Source organism: Aureobasidium melanogenum (assembly GCF_000721775.1).
Source record: "Aureobasidium melanogenum CBS 110374 unplaced genomic scaffold scaffold_12, whole genome shotgun sequence".
NCBI classification, from domain to species: domain Eukaryota; kingdom Fungi; phylum Ascomycota; class Dothideomycetes; order Dothideales; family Saccotheciaceae; genus Aureobasidium; species Aureobasidium melanogenum.
In genome coordinates, this window is record NW_024470064.1 from 238,830 (window position 1) to 260,127 (window position 21,298).

General features: G+C 50.3%; 9 protein-coding genes across 9 annotated transcripts; 5 read left to right on the forward strand and 4 right to left on the reverse strand.

Moving 5' to 3' along the window:
• Positions 1 to 92: 92 nt before the first annotated feature.
• M437DRAFT_85053 (uncharacterized protein) lies at positions 93 to 2,342 on the reverse strand (the record flags this gene model as incomplete). The annotated part of the gene is made up of 2 exons (XM_041028220.1): positions 93 to 2,136; positions 2,188 to 2,342. The coding sequence occupies 2 exons, from the start codon at positions 2,340 to 2,342 to the stop codon at positions 93 to 95; spliced, it is 2,199 nt and encodes a 732-aa protein (XP_040879167.1).
• Positions 2,343 to 3,886: 1,544 nt separating this feature from the next.
• Positions 3,887 to 5,220, forward strand: M437DRAFT_66583 (NAD(P)-binding protein; the record flags this gene model as incomplete). The annotated part of the gene is made up of 3 exons (XM_041024782.1): positions 3,887 to 3,990; positions 4,046 to 4,179; positions 4,232 to 5,220. The coding sequence occupies 3 exons, from the start codon at positions 3,887 to 3,889 to the stop codon at positions 5,218 to 5,220; spliced, it is 1,227 nt and encodes a 408-aa protein (XP_040879168.1).
• Positions 5,221 to 5,549: 329 nt separating this feature from the next.
• Positions 5,550 to 6,908, forward strand: M437DRAFT_50153 (uncharacterized protein; the record flags this gene model as incomplete). Its single annotated transcript, XM_041021958.1, has 1 exon — positions 5,550 to 6,908. One exon carries the CDS (start codon positions 5,550 to 5,552, stop codon positions 6,906 to 6,908), a length of 1,359 nt encoding a protein of 452 aa, XP_040879169.1.
• A 722-nt stretch (positions 6,909 to 7,630) lies between these two features.
• On the forward strand, positions 7,631 to 9,090 carry M437DRAFT_85055 (PLC-like phosphodiesterase; the record flags this gene model as incomplete). The annotated part of the gene is made up of 3 exons (XM_041028221.1): positions 7,631 to 7,811; positions 7,869 to 7,990; positions 8,047 to 9,090. The coding sequence occupies 3 exons, from the start codon at positions 7,631 to 7,633 to the stop codon at positions 9,088 to 9,090; spliced, it is 1,347 nt and encodes a 448-aa protein (XP_040879170.1).
• A 409-nt stretch (positions 9,091 to 9,499) lies between these two features.
• M437DRAFT_66586 (uncharacterized protein) lies at positions 9,500 to 10,105 on the reverse strand (the record flags this gene model as incomplete). The annotated part of the gene is made up of 2 exons (XM_041024783.1): positions 9,500 to 9,993; positions 10,054 to 10,105. The coding sequence occupies 2 exons, from the start codon at positions 10,103 to 10,105 to the stop codon at positions 9,500 to 9,502; spliced, it is 546 nt and encodes a 181-aa protein (XP_040879171.1).
• Positions 10,106 to 10,885: 780 nt separating this feature from the next.
• On the reverse strand, positions 10,886 to 12,665 carry M437DRAFT_66587 (isocitrate lyase and phosphorylmutase; the record flags this gene model as incomplete). The annotated part of the gene is made up of 3 exons (XM_041024784.1): positions 10,886 to 11,068; positions 11,131 to 12,405; positions 12,459 to 12,665. 3 exons carry the CDS (start codon positions 12,663 to 12,665, stop codon positions 10,886 to 10,888), a joined length of 1,665 nt encoding a protein of 554 aa, XP_040879172.1.
• A 1,014-nt stretch (positions 12,666 to 13,679) lies between these two features.
• M437DRAFT_75816 (uncharacterized protein) lies at positions 13,680 to 14,765 on the reverse strand (the record flags this gene model as incomplete). The annotated part of the gene is made up of 2 exons (XM_041026491.1): positions 13,680 to 14,347; positions 14,405 to 14,765. 2 exons carry the CDS (start codon positions 14,763 to 14,765, stop codon positions 13,680 to 13,682), a joined length of 1,029 nt encoding a protein of 342 aa, XP_040879173.1.
• Positions 14,766 to 15,452: 687 nt separating this feature from the next.
• M437DRAFT_49848 (putative isocitrate dehydrogenase) lies at positions 15,453 to 16,806 on the forward strand (the record flags this gene model as incomplete). Its single annotated transcript, XM_041021905.1, has 3 exons — positions 15,453 to 15,732; positions 15,787 to 16,329; positions 16,382 to 16,806. 3 exons carry the CDS (start codon positions 15,453 to 15,455, stop codon positions 16,804 to 16,806), a joined length of 1,248 nt encoding a protein of 415 aa, XP_040879174.1.
• A 1,176-nt stretch (positions 16,807 to 17,982) lies between these two features.
• M437DRAFT_50078 (trehalase-domain-containing protein) lies at positions 17,983 to 20,499 on the forward strand (the record flags this gene model as incomplete). Its single annotated transcript, XM_041021943.1, has 4 exons — positions 17,983 to 18,285; positions 18,337 to 18,406; positions 18,463 to 20,329; positions 20,382 to 20,499. The coding sequence occupies 4 exons, from the start codon at positions 17,983 to 17,985 to the stop codon at positions 20,497 to 20,499; spliced, it is 2,358 nt and encodes a 785-aa protein (XP_040879175.1).
• Positions 20,500 to 21,298: the final 799 nt, after the last annotated feature.

The following is a 21,298-nucleotide window of genomic DNA, read 5'->3' on the forward strand; positions in this document are numbered from 1 at the left end:
ATGTGAGAACCAATTATCGTGATGGGATAAACACCAGTCACCAGCATGCACTTTTGATGGTCCTCTGAGTTTTCCTCCAGAGTCTCAACTTGTTATTCGTACTTCTTGTTCTTCTCCACTACCCCAGAATTGTAGGCCCTTTCATCATCCTTGAAGACAATCTCCAGATGGTTGTTGTCATTTGCTCTGATGTTCATTGGGAGTTTGAAGAGAGCTACAGTCTCAATCCCAGCGCTGGTATTTCGCAATTTGTCGTCTGGCTGCGACATGATTGCCAAGGCAGTGAGTTCGCCAATGGAATCCCACGCATTAGAATGGACTTGGTTGAGCGTCAGTGTGAGAACAATGAAGGTTGCGATAAAAAGGCAATATGCGGCAAGCACGGCTATCGCAATAATTTTGGTCGGTTGGTCGATATGATAGCCATAACCACGAGTGCTGACATCCATTTCCAATTTGTACTTGCCCTGAGTATCTGCATGTTCCGAATCAGGATAGAAAACATGATCTCCTGTTGAGGGGTCAAGCCATCGAAGCGAAGGATTAGCGTATCCGCTGTTGTTGATTCTGGGGTTGCCGATAATTATATCGCCACCACTAAAGGCAAACCAATTATCCGGGGTATGTAGGACCCAATCTGGCCATTGAGCCATCGTAATAGCTGTGAATGTTGCAAAGAATGTGGCCATATCTACCCCGTCCATACCCTCACCGGCCGTCAGAAGAGTTTCCATATCTGGCATGGTCCGTTTTAACCATGTCGCTGGAACGGCAATGTTCGAAGCAGATACGTGGTCTGTTTGACTGGTGACGACCTTGTTGATATCACGAATTGTCTCCTTGTTACTTGACACCGTAGTGTGAGCGTGGGCATAGCCTGCATATACAGCGCAGATCCCCCATATGAATGAGTCCCCGTTATAATAGCGAGACAGTACCCAGACTGATGGGTTGAGTTTTGAGGGCCCTTGATTGACTAACTGATCATGGTCGAGAAACATAAATTGGAGGTGGTCAAGGCCGGTTAAGTTGCCCAGAGAATCAGATTGAAGGATGTATTGATCCGAGTTGTTCCGGAAGGTTGTATGCAAAGTCGTCGAGTCCAACCAGACTGCTTCTCCACAGCTTGCTGTAACAATTGGTTGGCGACTCGTTGTAGTGAAATTCTGGTTGCCTGTGGGCCAAAGCTTTATAGAGTATGATTGTTCAGCCAAATGATTCAGAGACCAGGCAACAATCTTACTCGGAAGTGTAACAGTCGCAGACAAGGAAAACACACTGCTTATAAAGGACGAGTCGGCCAGTCCATCGCTGGTATTCCATCGGATCTCTCTGTATGGCAGAAAATCGCGCGTCAGACCGAGGGTGCCCTGTTGTATGTTGTGCACAACCGTGGACACAAACGCCGACTGGGCTATGGTCAGGGCAGCTTCCCATCCATAATCTAGACAATCGGCTTCTATACAAGTCCATGAAATATTGTGGACGGATCCCTTTGGACTAAGGGTTGAGGGAAAGATCTGGTCCTCTGTGACGTTGAGCCATGCTACGGCCCAACCATTATGAAAGCCTCCTAGCGTCAAAGCAATAGCGATCGATGGCCCAATACCCGCAGCTAAGACAACACTGAAAGCTATCAAAAGAAGGAATGAGAGCTTTCTAACTCGTTTGAACTCCCTGGATGTGACCACGCCAGCGAATTCTAGGGACCATAGGTAACTGATACTTGTTATCTGCAATCCAGCGAATAGTGCCCCAAAGGGAACCGAATCTGGACCAGTGAAGAGAGCGCGAAGATAAACAAAAACAGCACTTCCCAAAGAAGCCTGGACAAGTAACTCGAGAAACTTTGCCAAGAACTGGAAAGTCAATGTGGAGACATGAGTGCCTATGAAGTAGGACGTCACGTTCAGATAGATCAGAGCGATACATGTGGCCAGGGGCAATACGTGGACCAGAAGTCCGGTCAAGACGGGCACCAATCCAGTGCATAGCGCGATCTTGGGCTGTTCCTTCTTCTTCCAGGGTCCAACGGCCATAGGGAGAAGCAGTCGGAAGCTGCGAAGTGCTTGTTGCGTCCATGTTGCCAGGTTGGGGCCGAGCGCTGTAGACATTCTTCTCGGTTTGAAAGTCCATCTATCACATTCCGATCAGCAGAGAGCTTTTGAACAAGTTCTTCCTACTCACTTCGAACCAACATCTGGCGTAAGCGCAGAGAAACCGTCAGGTTCATAAGAAGTCGTGTTGGACAGGCTCATGAGTTCCAAAGAACTTGAAACGAGCCCTCGACCGAGTTTAGTCTCATTTGCAGTAAGCAACTTCTGGTACGAGGTGTCGCCCATGTCGTTCAATTGTGCTGTCTAATCGGAAACGCTGGATGTAGGATACAAGTTGACCGACTAGATGGTGAAAAGACGTGCGATGCAATGATCTTCTTGAGCGCAACCCTGCGAGCTTTATGTAAAACTTAGTCGAGAGTTGCTATAGGCACATAAACAAGGTATGAACACAGCCATTTCATAGCGTACGCATCCATGGGTCTGCACATGCAGATATAGCAGCGAATTGAAGATGTTACCAACTTATGAAGTCCGAAAAAGAAAACAGTCTGCAAGCCACACACAAGCCTATGGATAAGGACTCGCCCAAGCAATAGACTGTATGGCCATGTGGTGTGCTGCAGGATCGGACTTGGCTTGCGGCTTGATCGAAAGGTTCAGCTCTGAGGCTGGGGCAAGGCTGAAGAAAGCGGCATGTTCCCAATTTGGGACTTGGTGGGATCTTTGATTCGTTATAATACCTGGAGCTGCATGACTGCGGGCTTGAAAGATCTCCATTCAGGAAATGAGAATGCAGCCGTGAATGCATGAACCTGGCGAGGCACGACTGCTGCAGAATTGATGTTACTCTGTTGCAGTCGGGATGTAACACTGCGCGGATTAACAGAAGTCGAGGACTTTCGTGCGACAACATTTCAAGGCTATACCGACGGATCCAGGATCTCTTTACAGAGCGAAATGATGCTCCCAAACAAAGACTTGACAAGGTAGCTGTCTCTGCCCGTCTCGAGTGCGACTTTGATGCAAAGTTCGAATGGCAATGATCTGAATTCCTCACAAGAAGCTGGTGAAGATGCGCCATATCTATCGTAGATTGGGGACATAACTGGATAATTGAGTGCCTTGTACCTGTATGCGATCAATTTGCACTGGTCTGGTCGCATGGAGTCTGGAACTCGGATCATGCAGCATCGGCAGCTGAAGTCTCAGATCCATGCGTCTCAGTCGTCGGATCAATTAATCTAAACCCTGCGTAGGGGAACGATCTTCCAACAGGGAGATATGCTAGAACTCAGCCTTGCCAGTTACACGGAACAACAGCGTTACGTTGTTGCGTTGCTCAGGATGCGCACGGTGGTCTCACGCAGCGCCTAGAAGCATCGCTTTCGAACACGGCTCTTTTTCAGGTAGTTGATCATATGATTTGGGATGCAATAAGAGTATGAATGCCTGTCTGGCGAAATCATGGAAAGGTCATCTCGACATGTCCCTGCCAGAAATGGCACGTTCGGCGATTAGAATCCCAAGATTCGGCCATTTCTGCCACGTGATCTGACCGCCGCCGATGGCATTAACACCGATCGCAAGAGCTCAGAATCTTGCTACTTGTTTTTGCATAGAATATTTTGAAGTCGGTCGGTTGTTTATCAGACCGGACAGCAGAGCGCGAATGGAGATATCCCCGACTACGGTCCCGATCAATGTTAAATAGCCTGGCCGAACCGCAACGATGAGACTCGATCAACTACTCGACATTCCTCGGGTGCGGCATCAAGACGGTACACCAAATCCAACACGATACGACTCTATCAACACCTTGCATCAATATGGCAGCCATGACCAACCGTGTTTGGTCCGCCTTCAATCCTCCAAAAGTGACCAAGAAGGATGACGCTCTGAAATTTGGTATTCTGGGTGCTGCAAGCATCGCGTGAGTCGCTTCGCTGAACAATTCCTCATCAATTTCTACTAAACACAGATATCAGTCCTCTCTCGCTGATCATCCCCGCCAAATCTCATCCTGAAGTCATTGTTCAAGCTGTCGCAGCGCGTGACCGATCAAAAGCAGAAACATTTGCAAAGTCGCACGGCATCCCAGAAGTCAAGGATACATATCAAGGTTCGTCATGCCTCCTGAGATCTGTTCATCCACAAGCGCTGACAAAGCAAAGATATCCTTGATGATCCGAACATCGACTGCGTCTTCATCCCGCTACCTAACGGCCTCCACTACGAATGGGCCGTTCGTGCAATTCGTGCTGGCAAGCATGTTCTTCTTGAGAAGCCTTCGACATCGAATTCGACTGAAGCTAAGATTCTGTTCAATATGCCTGAGCTCTCTCAGCCAAACGGTCCGGTAATACTTGAAGCTTTCCACAATCGCTTCTACCCATCTTGGAATCTGTTCAAGTCAATGATCAATCCTGCGGATGTGGTTCATGTCACTTCGAACTCGATGATCCCTTGGTGGGCTTCTTCCAAGGACGATATCCATTTCAACTACAACATCTCTGGCGGTACCATGATGGCCATGGGCACTTACAACTGTGCAGCACTTCGTCTGCTGTTTGACGCCGACCCTGTTGAATGTATGAGTTGCGACGTTGGGGCTTACACGGATGGAGTCCACGACAAGTGCGACTACGAGTTTCAAGCCAAGTTTCGGTTCCCCAATGGCGGTATTGGTGAGGCGAGCAGTACTCTTCGGGGCGGAACCATTCTCAAGCCGTCTTTTGTGACTGTGACCACCAGAGAGATTGCTGTGCCCGACAGTACCCTTCCTGAAGACCAGGAAAAGTTTCAAACGCAGATACTGACGCTGAACGGCATGATTCATGGTGTTTTCTGGCACCGCATCGACGTCAAGACCAAATTCGAGATCCGCAGTAAAGATACAGGCAAAGTTGTCAAGAAGTGGGAGGAAAACGAGTCTCGCAAGGCCTACACATTCAGGGAAGCAGGCGGTGAATTTGCTGATCTTCCTGGTGAGACATTCTGGATGTCGTACAGGTATCAGCTGGAAGCTTTTGTGAATAGGATTCGAGGTTGGGAGACCCAACATTGGGTGGATGGGCAAGATTCGATCGCGCAGATGAAGATGATCGATATGGCTTATGAGAAAAGTGGTCTGGGACCAAGGCCAAGCAGCTCATTCTCATGATGGACGAGTCGGGTGCTCATGGCATGGCGTGTCAAGCGGCAATAATAGTATGATGACCCTTGGAGTTTTGTTTCCTTAAATGTCAGAAGCTTCTCCGCAAGCTGTTCAAAAGCCATTGTTTTATTTCATGTCGAGGTTGAAGACAAGGAAGAGTTCCGAATCCGGGCACTTGGGAGCGCAATCTCATCGGCAAATATTCGGTAGTTTTGTTGCTATTGGGATGATGCCTTCCTTCGGCCGTCGCCTAGACCCCCTTCCCTCAGCATCGTCATCTTGTTCATCTTAGATGTGATTCAGCACACCTGCGATCTGCTTCCAAAAAGCAGCAGATGCAGAAGATCAGGAGTCTTCCGAAGCGGCAATCTTGCGACCGATGCCACAAGCAAAAACTACGATGCCTGCGCCCATCCAACGGTGAGAGCGGGGCATGCGAGCGCTGTAATCGTTTGAAGACACAATGTATCTACAGCGCAAGCCTACCCAAGGGTCGACCCAGAGGAGCGAGAGGGACTGCTTCAGTCACCCGAAAGCCTACTGAGTGCAGTGAAGAGGGATTTACTGCTGGACACTCGGCTGTTGATGCGGAGATGGTCACAAATGTAGTGCAACATCCGGACAGCACGAACACCGACATGTGGAATGATTCGATGCCTGTTGACTGGATGGATCATATTGACAACACTTTTACGGACCCAGTGCACTGGCATTTTGATCTTCCGAGTCTTGACAATGAGAATGAAATGTCTAGCTACAACACAGTGGAATCATCGTTCATATCGTCTGAAATCATCCACAACAGACCTGAGGCGCAGATAGACCAAGACGCAGTCCGAGCAAATTCCCACCAGACTACTCCTCCAAAGAAGGTCGAACCTGAGAGCGCAATCGCCATCTTATCTCGACTGAGCCAATACCTATACTCTCTATATAGTGCAGTTCTCGAACTTGCCAATTTCCCAGATGCAATCGACCAAGCGGATACTGCAGCTCTCCGAAAAGGACCGTTTGCAGATGACTCTGCATTTCAAAGACTGACTAGTTGGCTTGTGCGTGCTTCTTCCAACATAAATGCTTCATCTGTCAGTGCCGCCGAGCAGGAATCGAAAACACCCGCAGCCACTGATGACGGCTGCGCTCTTCTTGAGAACGTGTTCTCGGCCTCTCAGAAACTTATTGACACTCTTCACTCTCTTAGTGAAGAAGCTTCACGACTTGATCCAGCACCACAAAACAGACCAGTGCCAGGAGAATTGGACCAACATACGGACACAACTGGCAGGGTTCCTGGCGACGATGGCCATCCTGCTGGTGGGCCCTCTGTATCGTCGAACCATTGGTCAGACAGTATCATCAGGCATATGGTCATGGCCAATCATATGCTTCTCTTGAACACATATCTCGCTGCTGTGATGGCCCTGCAACATGCGGTGAACAAGCAGAAGTCAGCCAGTGAGAGTCCCAATGCACAGGATTTTTCTCTTCCGCTCGGAGAAATGCGTACAGCTATGGTAGCACAGATGTGCGGCTACCTGATGCAGCGTCAAGTAAATGCTGTGCAAGTATATCTTGCTCCTCCAGATTCTCTATCACTCTCAACAACGGGTTCCCCTGACCATACAGCGATGAGAGGGTTGGAAAAGGATGTTCAAGAACGCCTTGCGCGGTTGAAAGGATCGCTTCCTGGGTGATAGGTCGACTGATCGAAGCTGTCAAAGCATTGTGGTTGAGGCATTTTTGCAACAAGCTGCCCAATGAAGGTCTTGGTCCTTAACACGCCCGTGTAACGAGATGCGACAACAAAGCATAAAATCTGATGGCTTTATTAATATCAGGAAAATCAGTCATCTGTGCAGGAGCAGGCGCTGATGCATACAAGCAGATGTTGATTGGTATTCCGTTTCTGGACAGTGGTACCTCCAAGACCCTGCATGGACAGTCCCCCGCATACTTTTCAGCTCAAGTCTGGGGCGCCAGCGCTTCGGGCCATCGAACCTTGATTGACCACTTGATGCATGTTCGGGGGAACAGCACGTGTACGCGACGTCGGCAAGCAAGCGGAGGCCAATTAAAGACCATATTTTTGGTTCGTATGCTATATTCAGACTCAGCTCGCAACGGTCTTACTAAATCTGGACAGTCGTTTGTGCTGGCAACGAGAATATCAACTGAAAGACATCAGCTGAAGATAATACCAACTTACGACACATCCATGCTTCAATGGTAGAGAACGCTGCAACAGAGTATAATTGGTCAATGCAGCTCACCGAATTCTTCCAGTTGCGTTGTCCAATAGCAAATAAAGCGCCCAGTGTCACAGAGACGAACATATAAAGCTGCATCTGCCTCATCTTCAGGTCGGACATACTTCAACCAAACTCATTCACGAAAGCTCAATTAGCAATCATCCAACATGACCAGAACCGTTTTCTACATCCAGAACGATACCTCGTTCAAGATCTCCTACAAAGGCTCTTCTGGTTCCGACTGGAAGGATCTGCCAAGCGAGAACTGGACCATCGAACCTGGTAGCAATTCTGGCAACCATACGTTCTCCATGGGTGACCCAGGCGTCTTTGAGAGCGATCATTGGGGTATGAATGCCAAATCATCCATCAAGTTGGGAAACAGGTGCTGATTTTGTCTTCAAGGCTGGCTTTACTTCACTTTTGTGGGCGACAAGGAGATCCCCTTCTTTGTTTACGGGCTAGTCAAGTCCGAGAAAGACTTTGGTGACTACGGCGCGGGTTTGTCTGTCAATGGAGACCCAAAGGTGAGTCAATATCTGCTGCTTCATGTTGTTGTGCCTGGTTTACTGACTGCTTTCAGCCCAGAAGTCAATCCTTCCCCCGAGGCAAGATCGGCAGTAGCTACTCCAGCGACAACATGATCAGCATCACCTTGAGAGACAGCGACCTCGTAGGTGAAGATATGTCAGTCACCACTTGGCTCACAGACCTGACACGTATCAAACCGGACGTACTGAACTGGAATCTAGCTAAACTCCATTATCCCGGCTCGCACGATGCCGGCAGTTTTGGCACCCCGAAACATCCTGCCATCCTGGGCATCACTCAAGAAAATTGGCAATGTCATGATGAGAACTTCTATGGACAACTCAAGAAGGGCATCCGATACTTTGACTTGCGATTGAGATATGAAGATGACAATAGGTTCTGGCCAAGACATGGAATAGCACATCAAGTTGGAGATGCTTTGGCAGAGAATGACCATGAGTTTCCCAATGACACGCTTCTGGGCCAGATTCTCCAGTTCATCAAAGAACATCCGTTTGAGTTTCTGATTGTTCAACTTGATTTTGACAATGCTGAAGGCAAGCTTGACTTGTTCTGGCGCACAGTGTTCAATGCCGTTCAAGGACGACTTCTGGCTTATCCCGGCGACAACAACCCCGTACCTACAGTCCGACAAGCTCGAGATGACGGCCATCAGATTATCTTCTTCTGCGACAAAAACAATCTACGACCAAGTGACTCAAACTTAGCAAGCACCTTCGACTCGCACATCTGGCCTTCGAGCAGTATGCTCCAAGGACCTTGGAACCAAGAGTCTTGGGGTAGTCTCGATCCCAACAAAGTCGTGCACGACATCAACAGTTTCATGAACAAGACTCCAGAGACCACATCTCGGACCCGATTCTGGGGAGCTCAATGCCAGCTCACTCCGTCTTTTGGTAATGAGGGCTTCTCGAAGAATCCAAGTTTCAGTCCGAGGGTTCTTGCCGGTATCATGAACCCTTTCACGGCTAATAATTTGACGTCGAATGTGACGTGGAAGCGACGCACGAGTATCATATCTGGCGACTTCTTCACTGAAGATCTTGTTCTCAAGATTGTTTCCATGAATCTCTGAAATGTGGTGGGTTTGTAGCTGGTAGATCTTATTGAATGTTTGTCGGTGTTTCTATGCTCTTACCTGAACTCATATTATGCTAGAAGATGACCGTAAGAACAAAGCAGATTTGTCGTTCTTCTAATGACTTTCTCGGTGTCTTGCGAGATGCTGAGTCTGAGTGTCCACTGAAGCTTCATTTTCTGAGTTGTGAGCTGCTTCAAATCTCATTGGCTGGTTTGTTGGAGACGGCGGGCTCTAGCATATGACAAAGCGTTGATGTGTTGGGGAGGGGAATAAGGCAAAAGAACTATGTTCGGATGTCTTCTCCTACGTGTGCTGACAGACGTAGACCAACTAGACCGAGGAAGCAGGATCGCCACTGTAAACCCCGACAATGTCTTCTTTACGGTCTTTGCCGTATCGTGGATCAAGGGTCTTCAGCGGTCTCGTAATGGTCGGCCTCTTTCCTCGAACCTGAAGCTTGGAGTGCGTCTCGCAAGCTACCCATTTCCTCCAAAGTCACGCCTCCTCGCGTGAGATACCCCTCTGCACCACCATAACTATCATCCACATGGTTCTTGACCGCCATGACCCACTCCGCCTCCTTTTCAACCATAGCTCGTACAAGATCAGCCTCGCCTCTACTCTTGAAACGCCCTTCATCAATCTGCAAGCCTTGCACGCAGGAAATGTAGTCGGCCGTAATGTGTTCCACCGGCACTCTCAACACCAAGAGTATCAGAACAACCAGCAAATTCTGTTCTCTCATCCATCTAGCGCCACAGATCAGAACAGGGTATATTGAGGCTTGACACAACGGAGCCTTGAACAAGTCACAAATATGCTTCACACCTGTGTCAAGTACTTCCAAGGTTTCGCCAATAGGGCCATTGACCCACACAGCCTCTGCCACAGGCGCTACTACAGAGGGATTTTCGAGATTCAATGTAAACATAGAAAAGAAAATCTTGCTGGACGTACAAAACCCGTCAGCTTGACAAAAAGACCTCTGAGGCTTTAAAGGAAATGACATGTTCTTACCACGCAGTCCACATCGAGAATCTCGCTCTAAAGTTCTTATAGTACACTGCCGATCGCAAATCAACCCGACACCGAGTAATGCCCATGAATTTGCTGATCAGCATGTTGCCGGATCTGGTTGGATTGGCACCAATGTCAAGGCTTTTGTATGTATCGATTAAAGTTTTGAGTTTATAGTCGTTGCGCAAATGTTCATTGTCCTCGTCGGTCGCATTTTCTCGAGACGCGCTGATGTATAATTTGCCAGTAGGGATGAGTTCGCGTCCAGCGAATTTGTTGATTGAAACACCTATGTCGCGTAGGGAGTTGAGGAAAGGTGGTTCCGTCGTGGTGGACATTCTTCAATCTGGCGAATGCATGTAAGAAGTGATGAAAGGACGAATTTCCTCAGTCCTTGAAGTTGAAGGGCATCTTTGATAACTTGCTCAATGAGGAGATCCATCCTGAACGCGTCTTGGCAGTGGAAGGATTCACTCCTCGGAAAGGAGTGGGAGACGATCTTCAATCACAATCCGAGGAAGACGAACATCAGATGTCGAGATTGGGGGACTCGTGGGTTTGAGGGCAGCAAACCAAATCAAAAATCAAGCAAAGAAAACATTTCCGTATGAAAAAGACTACCCAGCTTTCTTTGGTCACAAAACTCAAACAAAAAGCTACATCGACGGCAAGGACATGTCTAAGCCGAAAGAAAGATTGAAACCCATCAAATATCATAAGAATGCTACTACATAATCCCAGATTTAAACACCCCTCTTCTCTTTTGCGTCACTCAGTGGTTCTCCTCAGCCTTGTAGCCACTTTCGCCAGGACGCGAAACAGCCTTGAATTGGTCTTCTGTGACACCCTTGCCCATGGCAGCGGTACTGGACACACCACCGGAAACCATCTTGAGCAACTCGTCAACGTAGTTGGCACCAGACCATTTCTGGTGCTTGAGGACCTCGACGCCCATCTACGAAATACGTTAGTAACTGACCTAAAGACAAGAGGTTGGGGGCAGGAAAATGAACTTACTGCTTCTTCCTTGCTCTGGATGGTCTCGCCGTAAGCGCGCATACCACGAGCTGCATAGTCTTTGCTGAAGGTATCAGCGATCAAGGCGGTTTGATGCAGACCTGCAAGAGTGATGAACTGCCAGCAGTAACCAAGCTTAGCAAGACGCTTGATGTAGGTTTCCTGGTCGGAAGTGCTCATGGCAGTCTGCCAGTTGAACGAAGGTGAAAGGTTGTAAGCGAGCTTCTGCTCGGGCCAGACGGCGTGGACGCCAGTAGCGAACTCCTCAGCTTGGGCGTAGTCGGGGAGCTTAGACTCCATCCAGATCATGTCGCAGTAGGGAGCGTAGGCAACAGCGCGGTTAACGGCACATTGGCAACCACCGCGGTAACGGTAGTAGCCCTCTCTTGTGCGGGCGGACTCCCAGTCGAAGTGGACATCAACGCCAGTAAGAGCCTTGGCAATGGCGCGGGACTCGGCGTTGGACTTGCCCTTGGACTGTTCGGTGAATTGAGCAATCAACTCGGCCTTGTTGACGTGGACACCAGCGTTGATGGTGTCGATGACGGCCTCGGAGAAGAGCTTGAGGTTGGCTTGCTGGGTCCATGTGTCTTCGATGGCTTGGAGCTCGTCACCAGACTTGCCGGCTGCTTCGGCAGCACCCATGAGCTCGCTGAGAGGCTGGAGGGCGGGGTTGGTAGCACCAACGATGAAGGCGTGGTCGCGGGGGTCGATGGTCGAAGTGATGAGGGTTGCGGCCTCAGAGTCGGTACGGGCAACACAGAGGAGATCGCTGCCCATGATATCTGCCTGGGCACGAATGGCAACAAGACGGTTGATGTGTTCGCTGATGGGGACGAGGACCTTGCCGGCCATGTGTCCACACTTCTTTGTTCCAGGGGCTTGATCCTCAATGTGAATGCCAGCGGCACCTTTTTCGATGAAAAGCTTTGTGAGCTTCATGATGGCTGTGAGACCACCGTGACCAGTATCGGCATCGGCAACGATTGGGCGGAGGAAGTCGGTGTTAGGGAGGTTCTTGCGTTCGGATGGGGAGGCTGTGAGTCTCTCGTGGCGTTGCTTGCGGTCGTGGAAGAGCTGAGCCATGAAAAGATGTTGGACCTTGTCGGGGACGGTCGTGTAGGGGTAGTCTGCAAGATCGGGACCGGGCTCGTCGGTTGATGATGCAGTCGAGGAACTTTGCCAACCCGAGACGTAGACGGTGTCAAGGTACTTGGCCATTTGTGTGACCATGACGGGGTCAAGACATCCGTAGGTGAAACTGGCATCCTTCTCCTGTTGACGTGTGTCAGAATTGGAGCTTCTTGACTCTTAGAAGCTCAACTTACGGCAAATCTCTTCTCGACAATGTTCCACAGCTTCTTGGAGAGAACATTGCCAGGGTGCTGAATGGTCAAGTTTCCACGCTTGTTTGCAATCTGCTCAGCGGTGAAAGGACGCTTGGTGTATCTCCAGCGAGGCGAGGTCCACCATTGCTTGATGGCGGCAACCTCATCCTGGTACTGCTGCTCTTCGGCGGTGAGAGAAGAAGACATGGTCGGAAGAACCTCTTTAACGTGGCCCAAGATGTTCTTGAGTCTTTCTGCCAGTTTGGCGGTGATGTGATGGAATGTGAACTCGTGTAGTAGAGGTCGACAATTCAATTGGAAGATTTGTTCTTGGCAAATCTACCAGACACTCGAGATGGAACGGGGGCACAAAAATGATGTAGAAGCTATGAAGGTGGGGAGACAAGAGCTCATATATACCTCTTAGACAGACTCGAAGGTTTCATATGACTTACCGGTACTCGATGAGGACAATTAGCGTCACAGACCAATGAGAAACACGACCGGAGCCAATCGGGTCAGAGGCTACGATGGTAGACTCAGACGTTCGCAGCAAAAAAGAAGGTATTGTACCTCGGCGAGAGCTCCTTGCCTGCACTTTTGGCCATGACGAGGCCCCGAGCGGTTGCAACTTGACGTTGACTCCCTTCATCCGAGGCTCTTTGAAGAACGAGAACCTAGAATGACAAAGCCAAGCGTCTGGGGAAAAGCACATGAAAGTCCATTTGTCTGGGGAACTTGCTGCCGAACGTTGGCCGAGCTATAGACGATCGCATCGAAATATTGTTTGCTTGACGCAATCATCGAGTTGTGCCCAGTCTGATCAGGCTGTGGCAATATAGCATATGAGCTGTTCTGCGGTGCGCGTTCTATCTTTTGTATTGTACAAATTTGAGGAATGCATCACAGTGTGTCTGAAATGCGCTTGACAAGCAGAGCTGGAGGACGTTCCTTTCACGAGCAGAGACGTTTCGTAGACGGATCTAGATCGCAGCATGTTCATGACCGAGGCTGTTGCTTTCTGCAACGTCTGGCATCGGCCAAGTACCGAAAGAATCCAGTGCTTGTGTACCTGATTGACTCACATACGGTTTCTCTCGGAACAGAATCGGCCACTATGAAATGTCGCCGGTCGCGACATGTGGTGATAACTCTCAAATACCCGAGACGCAGGATACGATGTGTATTTGTATATACTGACAAATAGCGCGTCGAGCAGACTCATATCTTTGACGTTCTGGTGCCTGCTTTCAAGCTACCCTCGCCAGCGAGGTTTTCAGAAATAAAGCGCACTGCTTCGACCTTCATCTTTGCACTGTACTCGTGACCAGCGTCTCCATCGACTATGTCTTCGAGTACAATGCCCTGATCGTTGAACCAACCTTCCTGCTTGTCAAGTCCGGTCTTCAGCCAATCGAGGAAAGGCGCACTGCAAGCATATGGCACGAGCTTGTCTTTTCCTCCTGAAAGACACAATATGTGCTTTCCTCCCAGCTTTTCTTTGATCAAAGGTCGCAGTGTCTTCTTCTGCTCATCCGTCGGTTTAAGCTTGTCGCCCACCAGGAAAGACATTGGATCCCACTTGTCGGTGGCATCGCAAAGACCTTTGGGATAGTCTGTTGAGCCAAGGAAGTCCTTGCCTTCTGAAGCTGTCCATGTCGAGAGTTTCGACTTCTTTGCACGGTCCGTCATGAGGAACTTGTAGTCTGGGCAACCAATGACGACAACAGCAGCGGTGATGCGAGGTTCATGGAGGGCGCATTGCCATGTCGAGTGACCGCCAAGCGAGATACCAAGGGCAAGATGCTTAGTGATGGTCCTTGAAGAGTCGGGGAAGATGTACGAGGAGAGGAAGTCGATCAAGATTGAGGTGTCTTGAGCTGTGCCGTCTGTTCACGTCATGGTCATGATTGTGCTGTGACAGAGCAGGGGACTAGAAAACGAACGGAAGACGGAGAACATGTCCTGGGCATGAGTTGGGTTTCCCTTCTTCCAGCTCTCATTCGCCAAGGCGTTGACTTCTCTTGTGCCGTGGTTACGCTGGTCAAAAGATACAGCAATCAGACCTTTGGACTTGGAGGCAGATCGACCGTTCCAATCATGAATCGAGGCTGCAGCGATTGGCGCCATGATGGACTGTACTTGGAGTCGAGGGTGAAGAAGCCATAATACGGCAACTTCTTTCGCTGATGAAGCAAGCTCGTCGAGTCCGTAGACAGTCGTGACCAAGCCGGCAATTGTGTATGTCTTGGACGAGACGGGTGTGGGATCCGAAGACGAGTCTGCTAAAGGATTGGGAGTCGCCATTGTGTACACTTGCCGACAGGTTGTGCTATGAGGAAGGTGCGACCTGAGCAAGTCATGATCAAAAAGTCGCCGAACAGTCTCATTCGCTCGTCGCTCCTGCCGCGGTAGCTTCGGGCGGGGATAAATTGGCCTAACGCCGTGGTAGCAGCAACCCGCGTCACAACTTGGGCACGGTCGCGTTCGCCGGGAAAGAGCGAGCTTGGAGCTGTTGTGTCGTCTAATTCCTTGCCGTCACACAAATCCGCCCATCAGCTCGGGTTCGATCGCCCAAGGCCGGCCACGGTAGAGCTCCGTTCATATTCAGCCGGCGGAAGAAAGTAACGTATACGGCCACGCTCCACAAGCCAGCCTATTCACTTCGACCGAGTATGTCGCAAAGGACGTGACGGAAATGACACAGATGCCCATGTTATCAGCCGGCATCGGCCTGCTGTTGAATTCTGCGGGGTTGGAGCGCGATGACTGGTGAATTATTTGAACACACGAGAGGAGTCTCCTTCTTGACAAGCTGCACCTTCCCTTTTCCCGAGGTATCTTTTTTGCCTTCCTTCCTTTTCCGTATCAGCGACCATGAGCGCCTCGTTCCGTCCTGCTGCTGCCCGTAGCCTTTTCCAATACTCCAACGCTGCCGTACGACCTCAATTCATTTCTAGACCCGCTTTTGCTGCAATTGAACAGAGACGAAGGATGGCTGCATTCAACAAGATCAAGGTGAAGAACCCCGTTGTCGAGCTTGATGGTGATGAGATGACTCGCATCATCTGGCAAGACATCAAGGACAAGTTCATTCACCCTTACCTCGACATCGACCTCAAGTACTACGATCTCGGTCTCCCCTACAGAGATGAGACCAACGACCAGGTCACCATTGATGCCGCCGAGGCTATCAAGAAGTACTCGGTCGGTGTCAAGTGCGCTACCATCACTCCTGACGAGGCCCGTGTCAAGGAGTTCAACCTCAAGAAGAGTGAGTAGCTGTATGAGCGAGCTTGCACGAACAGCACAAGTCTGACAATCCCAGTGTGGCTGTCTCCCAACGGCACCATCAGAAACGCCCTCGGCGGAACTGTCTTCCGTGAGCCCATCGTTATCCCTCGCATTCCCCGTCTCGTACCCGGCTGGAAGAAGCCCATCATCATTGGTCGTCACGCTTTCGGTGACCAGTACCGCGCCAAGGACCATGTCATCAAGGGCGAGGGTACCCTCAAGATGGTCTTCACCCCCAAGGGCGGTGAGCCCGAGGAGATTGAGGTCTTCAACTTCCAGAAGCACCACGTCGGTGGTGTCGCTCAGACCCAGTACAACACTGACGAGAGTATTTCTGGTTTCGCACATGCCAGTTTCAAGCTTGCCATTGACAAGAAGTTGCCTCTGTACATGAGCACAAAGAACACCATTCTGAAGAAGTACGACGGAAGATTCAAGGACATCTTCCAGGAGATCTACGACAAGGAGTACAAGGCCGACTTTGAGAAGGCCGGTATCTGGTACGAGCACCGTCTGATTGATGACATGGTCGCCCAGATGATCAAGAGCGAGGGTGGCTACATCATGGCCTTGAAGAGTGAGCAACCGTGACTGTGATCCATATCAAGCACAAAACTAACAGGAAGCAGACTACGACGGTGATGTTCAGTCTGACATTGTCGCCCAAGGTTTCGGCAGTCTGGGTTTGATGACTTCGGTCCTCATCACCCCCGACGGCAAGACATTCGAGTCTGAGGCCGCTCACGGCACAGTCACCCGTCACTACCGTGAACACCAGAAGGGTAACGCCACATCAACCAACCCCATTGCTTCCATCTTCGCCTGGACCCGTGGTCTCGTCAAGCGTGGTGAGCTCGACGGCACTCCCGAGGTTGTCAAGTTCGCCGAGTCGCTGGAGGAGGCCTGCATCCACGTCGTCAACGAGCAGGGTATCATGACCAAGGATCTTGCTCTTGCCATGGGCAAGAAGGGCAAGGACGACTATGTCACCACCACCGCATACCTCGATGCTGTCGAGAAGCGCATGAAGACTGTCCTTCAGGCCAAGCTGTAGATATGACCTGCATTTTGCATTTATGAAATTCGATAGAGATACCAGGATGTACAGAATCATTTCCCATACCAAGATACTTGCACACATGTGACTAGAATTCAAGGCAATGCGCCCTGTCCCACAAGCGAGCATGGGACTTGAAGTTATTGGACAGGATCAGTGAGCATGATGCGGGGTACAAAGGAGGTAGCTGGGTTCAAGTGGTCCATATGTAGGTGTAACGTACCGTCAGGGTAGCCTCGCGGTCGGACATGGTGCTTATATACAACCCTGCGCGACCCTGGCTGCATCAGACTTTCACTATCTGGTTGCAACATCGGAATTTGCAGACATGTCGACTCGGCTACCTACATATCCTTTCAGGTGTGGCTTTGCCTTCTCGTCAGCCATGTCTCCGACTCTTCGTCAGTGTTTGTCGATGTCAGAAGATGGTGTAGGAACTCATTCTCGTTACAGGAATTTCACGAAGCAATGATAATTATTTGCGGAGCCACACAGCAAAAGCAAACTACAAAGCAGGGTCAGGCGACGGAGCAACAGCGGTGTGGACACAGAAGAGTCTTGCTGCACGAGGGCGAGGATTTTTCGATGCGGTCCTTGTCCACCAAAGTTCTGTTCCTTGCAGCTTCTTTTTTTCGAGTCGAGAAAGATACATCTCGAAGACTTTTCGTCGTTCTCGTCTTTCAGCCTTTCTTTCTCTTGAACGGTTTTGGTAGAGTCGAGCTCGCAGCTTTGACCAGCTTCAATTTTTGACAAGAGGTCAGTGACGTCGTGGTCTTGCAGCTTCCCCAGAATTGATGGGAGCCGTCGTCGAACGTTGACCTTTTGGCCAGTGGTCACGTCAAGGCTTCCTGCTTGTTCGAAAGCGCTGAGCTGATCAATCTACGTATATAGGTGGGTACTGGTCTAGTCAGAGGCGTTTTCCCACACCCATCCACTTCTGCCGCCTGTCTCTATCCCTACTCATCATCTTACTCATACTTCTCAATTCCTTCCACAACCGCCTCTTGACCGAATCCGAGACTCGGCTGAGCTGACGATTCACCGTAACTCTAACAGTCCCAGCCTTATCAGCATCCCGCATCTGCCCCTCGACAGCTGTGTATTAGTACTACCTACCTATCTCTCCCTCTGCAACGAGACACCTCACACGACCAACCCCTCAGACCTACATCCATGAGCTTGACACCAGCCCACGGCGGCGACAAGACGTCAGCCGCTGGCGACAGCAATGGCAATGGTGATGCATCTACCAGACAGCGTGTTGGTTCGCTTGCCGCCGTCAATGCCGACTCTCTGTCACAGAAGGCTGCTACAGGCAAGCCTGCCGCTGCTGGTGCTTCATCGCAGCAGCTTCCCATGCACCCACGCAGATCGTCGGGCGCCGCTCCAGATCTCGACCCTTATTCGGCTTCGCACATCTACTATGGCGCCTCGCACAACAAGAGAAATGTCGCCAAAGCCCGTACATACTCGGCTGTAGGTCCATCACAAGGCATACATTGATGTTCCGCCACTGACGGCTTGCAGGTTGACCCTGGTGCTCGCGCCAACATTGCCCAGCAGATGGAGAATGCCACCCAGCGCCGCTTGAGTCATGGTGAGTAGATTGAAACAGTACCGTCAGAGAAATGTCAAGACTGACTGGGAGACCAGACGAACAAGGAGACCAACCACGCCGCTATCTCATCAACGTCGCCGATACCCTTGAAGCTCTACTGCACCGCGAAGACTCGGACAACAACCAGCAAATCACCGTCGAGGATGTCGGTCCCAAGACAATCCAATTGGGCACTGCTGGTTCAGGAGGTTACAGAACATTTGACATTCGTGGCACATACATGCTTTCCAACCTGCTACAGGAGCTCACTCTGGCCAAGGAGCACGGTCGTAAGCAGATTGTCCTAGACGAGGCTCGTCTCAGTGAGAACCCTGTCAGCCGCTTGTGCCGCCTTGTCAAGGACTTCTTCTGGCCTAACTTGACTCGCCGCATTGACGGTTCCAACATTGCTCAAGTCGGAAAAGACGCCAAAGACTGGACCGACAACCCTCGACCTCGCATCTACGTCCCTCGTGGAGCTCCCGAACAACACCAATACTACAGCCGCGTTGCTCGCGAACACCCTGATATGAACTTGGATGTCGTATGGCTCGCCCAGCATCCCGACAATGAAGAGTATGTCCGCGATTTGAACGAAGCTCCCGGTCTGCTCGCTCTTGAGATGGAAAGAGTCGAGGACACTCCCGAAGGCGAGCCTGACTACAGAGGTCTGCCATTCATTGTTCCCGGTGGTCGCTTCAACGAGCTTTACGGCTGGGACAGTTACATGACTGCCCTCGGTCTTCTCATCCACGATCGTGAAGATCTCGCCAAGAACATGGTCAAGCATTTCTGCTTCGAAATCAAGCACTACGGCAAGATTCTCAACGCAAACAGATCCTACTACCTTTGCCGTACTCAGCCTCCTTTCTTGACTGACATGGCTCTTCGTGTCTATGACCGCATCAAGGAACAGCCTGACGCTCGCGAGTTCCTGAAGATTTCAATCCTTGCTGCCATCAAGGAGTACCACAGTGTTTGGACTGCCGCCCCTCGCATCGACCAAAAGACTGGTCTCTCATGCTACAGACCCGGTGGTATCGGTGTTCCGCCAGAGACTGAAGCTACTCACTTCGTCCACGTGCTCGAGCCTTACTGCAAGAAGCACAACATGCAGTTCAAGGAGTTTGTTCACGCCTACAACTATGGTCACATCTACGAGCCCGAGCTTGACGAATACTTCCTCCACGATCGCGCTGTCCGTGAGTCTGGTCACGACACTTCTTACCGTCTTGAGGGCTCTGCCGCTCACCTCGCCACTGTCGATCTCAACTCGCTTCTCTACAAGTACGAGACTGACATTGCTCGCACTATTCGCAACTACTTTGGTGACAGCCTTGCTGTTCCTGCCGAATTTTGTGTCGGCGACCAGAAGCCCGGTCATGTTGAGACATCAGCAACCTGGGATCGCCGTGCCAGACGTCGCAAGCAGACCATGGACAAGCTCATGTGGGATGAGGAGAAGGGCATGTTCTTCGATTACAACGTTGTCAAGAACGAGCACACTGGATACGAGTCCGCCACAACCTTCTGGGCAATGTGGGCTGGTGCTTGTACTCCTCGTCAAGCCGGTCTTCTTGTTGAGAAGGCCCTCCCTCTTTTCGAAGAACTTGGTGGTCTTGCTGCAGGAACTGAAAGATCTCGTGGTGAGGTTGGTCTCAGCCGTCCCAACCGTCAATGGGACTACCCCTTCGGATGGGCACCTCAACAGATTCTCGCCTGGACCGGTCTGGTGAGATTTGGTTACGAAGATGAAGCCAAGAGACTGGCTTACCGCTGGGTGTACATGGTCACCAAGGCTTTTGTCGATTTCAATGGTGTTGTCGTCGAGAAGTACGATGTCTGTCACCCTCAACATCCTCACAAGGTTGCTGCCGAGTACGGTAACCAGGGCAGTGACTTCAAGGGTGTTGCCAAGGAAGGGTAAGTTGAACATCATCCCTCAGACACAAAGCAATTTACTGACATGCTGCAGATTTGGCTGGGTGAACGCCAGTTATGTCTACGGTGTCGCTCTTCTCGATGCCCACATGCGCCGTGCAGTCGGTGCCTTGACCCCGTGGGAGACCTACAAGAAGGCCACTGCGCTGTAAGAAGTCACAACGCATCATTGACGAAATGCAAGACCAGCCACGATTGACGACTTGAGACGTAGTCATATGCAGAATGAAAGAGGTCACGGCGCGGAGGATCAGAGACGGAGGGAGCATGCCTGCATAATATGAGCAGTGGACCTAGAATTTTATACATACGCGAGCGAAACCTGCAAAGGGGCTTTTTTAGTAGTGAAAAGGGCGAAGTTAGCATAGTCTGCATTCGAGTGAAGAAACTTGCCTATATTCGATACCTGGGACATTACCTCTAATGGAAAATCATTTTAGTACCCAGTTACTTCTTCTGACAAACGTGAGACCCGCAAGGTTATGCCGCACATGATGTTTCCTTTCACGTTTAGATTCAATTGAAGCTCCACGCTTATGCTGTGGTCATGGCAATTGTTTGTGAGTTTGCAATAACGCCCTGGTCGAAACAGGATGCTTTAGAAAAGAAACGCCTTCCTCGAAAATTTTTCCACCCAGTTTGGCATCCATATAGCCAATGCTCATGTATCTCGATGTTCAGTACCAACACTCTTCTTCTACCTCGATACAGCGACCAGATTCTGTAGCATCGATGCATAAATGCCGCCGACTTGTGATTTTCAACATTGTCAAGAGGAGCACCCTGGCTGTGCTGGCTCTATGGACCCTTGATGCATTCAAAGCTTAGCACGTTTTGCCGTCATAGCCGAAACGCGGAATTCTTGCCGCGCATCCATCGCGATGAGTTTCTTGATTCGATCTTTGTTCCCTGACTGACTTGTTCGTTTGTCGTGTGACAGCTGTTTTTGAC